Here is a 6,215-nt window from a genome sequence, read left to right on the forward strand (position 1 = left end):
CCTGCTGAAAGGGCTCTCAAAATTTAGTGGTTCCGAACGGTAGAGGAATGAGTTAGCTGTATTTTAATGAAGCGTCACAGACCAAAACAGGGTTTTTTTCTCCTGTTACGGAGATGAGAGTTACAGTGCTGAGAGATTCTTCTTCCTGTTCCATCTCCAAACAAAAAAATAATCTGTCTGCCCAAACCTGCTGTGACAGTGTGCAGAAAAACAAAACAGTAAAACCCTCTTAATAGTTATGCTCTTGTTTTGTGTTCTGTGGACCATGCTGTACCACCATTTAACGCAGAGAAAGAGAATTACCCTGCAGGAGAATTCTGTAAGCAGGGATACAGTGTATCACAGTATAAACTTTTTGGTTATAACTGAGTATCATAGGTATTTGTATGCTGAGTAAATCAGACATTTGTCTGAAGAACTGGAATTTGGTAAGAAGAAGCTGTAGAATTGTTGTAAACACAGCAAGACTTGGAGAGAACAACCTGGTGGTGCATTTTGATAACTTCTTTCAGTGTACTGTGTAACTTCTCTCCTTCGATTCCTAGCTGAAGGAAGTCTTCAGGAAGCAGTTAGAGAAGGCAGAATCTGAGATCAAGAAGACCACAGCCATTATTGCAGAGTATAAACAGGTACTGTTCTAGAGACGCTTTCTCATATTTCTTCTTTCAACCTGTTCCAAGAGCTGAATTTTCAGAGTTGCAGATCTCATCCTTTAAATAAGATACACTTATTTCGGGCTTTCGGAGAGCAAGTATTGTAATTTGTCATAAATCTTTTTATGGTTTTCCTAACAGCCTCCTAATTTAGGGAATCAGGAATAACCTGTCTTTCAGCTAATTTTAATATTGTAGGTGAATGCTTCTTTATCTTGTGACATAATGCAGTATAAACATTGTAAACCAATTCATCCATAAAATGTTCTGGTCTCCATGTTCTGGTTCTGTATTGAATACTGCCATTTTTTTTTAAGTCTCGTTATCAGCAGCAGTGGATTTGTTAAAGGGGGAATGCATATACCTGAGTGAGGTGGCATTTAAGAAATGTTGGCTCTAACAAAAATCATTGTTAAAAAGCACGGGTTATATTTTAGTATAGTCAACTTAAGCTAAGAGATGCCTTTTTCTGCTCCAGATTTGTTCCCAGCTGAGTACCAGGCTGGAAAAACAACAAGCAGCCAGTAAAGATGAACTGGAAGTTGTGAAGGTGAGAACGATGCCTCCACATGTGGGATGTTTCTAACGCAAGTATTGCTAAATGCCAGGGATACAGAACAAAATGTGAATTGAAGCTTAATGTAACAACAGCGGTGTCCATCCAGCTGCACTGGTGGCCCCACATGCATTTTTCATCAGATGTAAACAATGAAAGGGTTTATTTCCTTTCATGGTTCTTTATCTTGTATCAGGCAAGGTGGCACGCTCAAACTGAAGTGCATATAGTACTTGGCATTTCTTTTTCCTGTTGAAATGTATATTTTTGGCAAAAAATGTAGAGAGACAGTATTTACTTGGATGTTTTAATTGGAGGGGGAAAAAAAAGGCACTCTAGAAGAGAAAAGGTGCTGCTTCTCTAGTATGCACATTGGAAGGGTTGGAATTGACCAAATTGGACACTGTTTATATTTGGGTTTCTGTAATTTAAGCAGAGTTGGTTTAAGTAATTGGCACAGCTCAGGCCCTCCCCAGAGTTTCCATGGCAGTTGCTCTCCCTTCTCTAAACCCCCTTACCAGGAACACCTGCACTAGAGGAAAATGTTGCCTGATCAAGGAATAATTCCATCCCTCTGCTTTGTCACTACTGAGTAGGCAGAATTGTTTTTCCTCTGCTATAGCTTCTAGTTGTTTCTTTAGTACTCAAGCTGAAGCTGCTTTGTTGCTTTTTACTGACTTTTTAATGCTATTGATATAAAAAATAATTCTAGGATTGATGTTCCTATAGTCTGCTGAAATAACTCAATATCCCGTTTTAGTTTGTGCAAGCCAGGCCAGCTGTGCTACGTCTTCAGCCATGAGTAACTGGTTCACCTCTCCAGGTAGCACAAGAACCTTACTGCTGTGTGTCAGGCATCGCTGGCAGGAAAGGACCATCCCCTGTGATGCCGAGCAAGCACCAGCTTGACAGTATTGGCCCTTGTAGTGGAGCACAGGCTGCTTGCTTGCTTCTGGAAATACGGAAAAGCTACCTGGTGCTCTTTAAAACATCAAAATCTGTATTAATTTGGTCAAGTGCTTTCATGGAAGACAAAAAGTCCCTAGAGTGTAATTTACTCTTCTGAATTGTGCTGGCGTAAATACTGCAAAATATTACAAAGCTTTGGTAGCAAGAAGGCTTGAGTAATTCTAATCTAGGAGCAAAGTCTCTGTGCTTAGAGCATGCTAAGTAGAGTTTTATACTGGTTAATATACCCTGGCAATTGTTCATGGACTTCTCAAATTCTTTTCATGTCAACTATGAAAACTGCAGTACTAGTTCAAGTACTACCGACAGAAAGGCAGTCTAACATAAAAATGGCTCTTCCAGGAAGCACAACAACTCCGGAAACATGGATTAAAAATGAGCTTTCTGGGTATTTCAGGGTAAAGTGATGGCCTGCAAACACTGCAGTGAGATTTTCAGCAAGGAGGGGGCACTGAAGCTGCCTGCTGTAAGCACGGAGAATAAAGGCATAGAAACAGATGATGAGAAGGATGCACTGAAGAAGCAGCTGAGAGAGATGGAGCTGGAACTTGCACAGACCAAACTGCAGCTGGTGGAAGCCAAGTGCAAAATTCAGGTATGTGGAATCCAAGTGCAGCAAGGCAGTCTCCTTAAGCCTGTTGTGCTCAGTCCAAAATAATTCTGAATCATGCAAAAAATTAGTCCAAAAAGGAGCATGTAGCTGTACCACTGTGTACCTGTGAACTTCCAGAACAATTTTCTGTCTTTAAAAAAAAAAAAAAAAAAAGAAAAAAAAAAAAAGAAAAGCGGTTTTCATTTGTGTATTTAAATATCTGCTGCTGCTTCCACAATTTCAATCTGTCTTCTCTCCCCAGTGCCTGGGAGGTTGCAAGGAAAGTGCTGGATTGCAGGGACTGAGTTTGAGGATGCTTTTTTGTTAATTAATTGTTTTTTGATCAATTCTGACTATTCTGCTTTCTTAGGAGCTGGAGCACCAGAGAGGAGCCCTTATGAATGAAATCCAAGCTGCCAAAAACTCTTGGTTTAGCAAAACCCTGAACTCTATCAAAACGGCCACAGGCACACAGCCACCCCAGCAGCCTCAGCCGCCCCTGCCTCCCAAAGAGGGCAGTACATAGTTCCAGCCAGACCCAATACAAGAGCACAAAGAACAACACAACTGAAACCCTGGAGGATTCTTCCAGTGGTCTCTCCTCTTGGGGAAAGGACAAAAGGCAGGAGTGCAGGCTTGAAGTGAAATTCTTCGATGTTTTTCATTCATTCTGATGTGACCCTTTTCAAAAGGGGAAAAAAAAATATTCCTGTTTTATGTTGAATTCTTACTTCCCAAACTGCCTTGCTGAAAGCCACGTTCTGATACCTTCATACTTTTACACTTTATTTTATATGACTAGATGTTAAATAAATACTTCAAAACTAGGTCTTTAATACATGACTAATTATTCAAAATTATTTTTATCTTGCATAGAAGGTTTTTTCTTCTTCTGGAGGAAGAGAGAGAATGGAAAACGTAAAGTACTGAAGCATAATCTCTTCGTAGAAAGCACAGTGTAGTAAGTACTAGTGTGTGTGCGCCGGCATCTAGGATAACTTACGCCCTGGGACCATCTCAGAAGTTTATCGCAGTGACTGCGTCCTGCAGAGAAGCACTTTTTGTAAAGCTTAGGCCATAGCAAAGGTAGTCTTGTGCTCTCTTGGCACAGTTGTTTATGAGCTTCCCTGATAATTTCTTAGTTTTGATTGTTTTTTCTTCAGAAATGCAAGTAGTGCAGTTCTTTGTAGCACTATTGTTTAAAGGCCATTTACAGCTGAACTGGAATTTAACATAAAGTTATCTAGTTCCCTTTTTTATTTCATGTTTATACTAAGGATTCCAAGAAACAATTCCTTCCGCTGGGATAAAGGGAAAACTGTTCAACATTCATCTGTTGTTTTTGCTGAGAAGCAGAGTAAGGACCTTGCATAGTTTTGACCTTTTGCGAATCCTGTGCAATAAAGGGTAGGTTTTATGAATAAAAATAATGAAAACCTTTCCCTGGGTCTATATTCAAATTCTGAATTTGACACAGAAATGAGGTTATCAAATAAAAACCCCAAAAGGCTTGTGCTGCACTGGTGAATAAAACATCACAGAAGCAAGATACGTTTGCTAGAAGTATTTGGTTAGGAATCGCTACGTTGGTATTACTTATTTTTATAAAACCAAACATTTTCAAGTGGAATACAAAACCGAGACTTCCCCGTGGGCTAGACTTCTCTGATGATTCCCAAACCTGTCTGGTTGTTTTATATCTCTTAAGGTAAGAAAATTCAAAAGCATTTGTTTTGACTGAACATAAAGTATTTATAGAAATACTTATTTCATGGAAAATTAAACTATTGCTTGAACTAATGGAATATTTTTTTAATTATACCTGTCATGTCTAAAGATGGTCTTGCAGGTAAATATCATTGCTGGACTGAAGGTTGTGTATTAATTGTTCCATTCACAAAACTGTTGCAGGGACATTAGTTCTGTTTTGATCTTTCTTTTTTTTAATTCCAAGGAATGCCATATCTTGTCAGTTTTGTACAATAAAATTTAATGATACCCATCTTGTGCTTTGTTGTCAAGCATAATTGTGAATTATTGTAAACAGGGTAGTAAAATTAAATGTTACCTGTGCCAAAGGAATGGTTCTGAAAGGCAGTCGGCTGTTCGAAGTGGAGATCAAACTACAATCACTATCCTGATGCAACCGTCCTGCAACGAAATTCTCTCTTCTAAGATTAAGAGGTTAAAAAATGTTAATATTTTAAAATGTACCTGCAAGAACAGTGATTATCTGGAAATATTCAAACAGTGAGAAAAAGGGGGGGGGAAAAGCAGGAGGAATTGCTTCTGCAAATATTAACAAAGATCTTTTTCCCTGGTCACATTCTTGCTGATAATATTTGCATAAATGTTTCCATTCTCATGACTGTCTGAACCTAGCGTTAGTCATTCACTTACCAGTTCCGCTTCACACTCGAACTCGGTAATAAATTTGAAGTGACATTTAAGAATACTTGGTGCACACCTGATTGTTACATTTGAGATTCCTGTGCCAATGAGTGGCACTGATGGTTTGACAAGTGTCCGAATTTGTCATTTCACTTATCTTAAATCATACTTTAAACCCTTGATTGGAAAATTGCAGTAATAATAACAATTAAAAAAAAAAGGTTAAGACTGTGATTCCCTGAGCAGCTGAATTAACGTAACATCTCGCTGCTGCTCAAAGATCTCACCCCTCCCAACTCCCCTTTGTGCAGTTGTGTCCCTTGTCCTTGTTATGGCACTTACTGGAGATGATTAAAAACAACAGCAACAAAAGATGTGGGCATATTCTCCTCCCTCCCCTTAGTTTTTCGCCAAGTTAATGAGTTAAGTCATCTCAAAGGGTCCAATGAGTGCAAGCGGATCGTGGGAGCGGGACTTCCCCAGTTCATCAAAAAAGAACTGTTAAATACACTCACCGTGTTTCATGGAACTGGCTTTGACACAACATCATCTTTCGCAGTGTAGCAGCTCTCTGACTTTGGAAGTTGAGTTTCTGTGACAAAAATGTGTTTGTTACCTGCCAGCCACGATTATTTCAAAACGTTGTAGGATGGAAGCTGGCTTACATCAGCAAAAAAAGTTTCAGAAGGCAATGGCTGCGTTATCACTCTTGGCAACGATGTAAGGGCAGTAAACTATTTTCACCTTCCATCTGTAGAGCCAGGGTGGCGTTTGTAGCAGTGGCATTTGGCATGTTTATGTGAAAACTGTGTCTTCTCAAAACTACTGAAAGAATAAGGAAATAGCCCTATGGCGTTAGCTTGATGAATAAGCATAGTTACATTCGGAAACAAGGGAAGGAGCAGGGCTGCAGGATTAAAACAGGCAGACTAAAATTCCACCTGCTGTGACTATGCGTGCTACTGGGAAACTCAGCTTCCCGTGAGAAAACCAAGCTGGGTTTTAATTAGCCCTTTCAGCAGCGTGTGACAGAGCTATGCGCACACGTATCCCA

General features: G+C 39.6%; 1 protein-coding gene across 1 annotated transcript in view; it reads left to right on the forward strand.

The window, feature by feature from the left end:
- The window catches only part of LOC118452691 (rab GTPase-activating protein 1-like), a 15,024-nt gene extending 8,809 nt beyond the window's left edge, over positions 1 to 6,215 (forward strand). Inside the window, exons 3-6 of the mRNA XM_035898068.1 lie at positions 546 to 629; positions 1,132 to 1,203; positions 2,576 to 2,773; positions 3,141 to 6,215. Of these exons, the coding sequence (XP_035753961.1) occupies positions 546 to 629; positions 1,132 to 1,203; positions 2,576 to 2,773; positions 3,141 to 3,296 (510 nt within the window). The 3' untranslated portion in view covers positions 3,297 to 6,215. The remainder of the gene's footprint in view (positions 1 to 545; positions 630 to 1,131; positions 1,204 to 2,575; positions 2,774 to 3,140) is intronic.

The sequence above is a fragment of the Egretta garzetta genome, unplaced genomic scaffold (genome assembly GCF_000687185.1).
Source record: "Egretta garzetta isolate BGI_Z169 unplaced genomic scaffold, ASM68718v1 scaffold187, whole genome shotgun sequence".
NCBI lineage: Eukaryota > Metazoa > Chordata > Aves > Pelecaniformes > Ardeidae > Egretta > Egretta garzetta.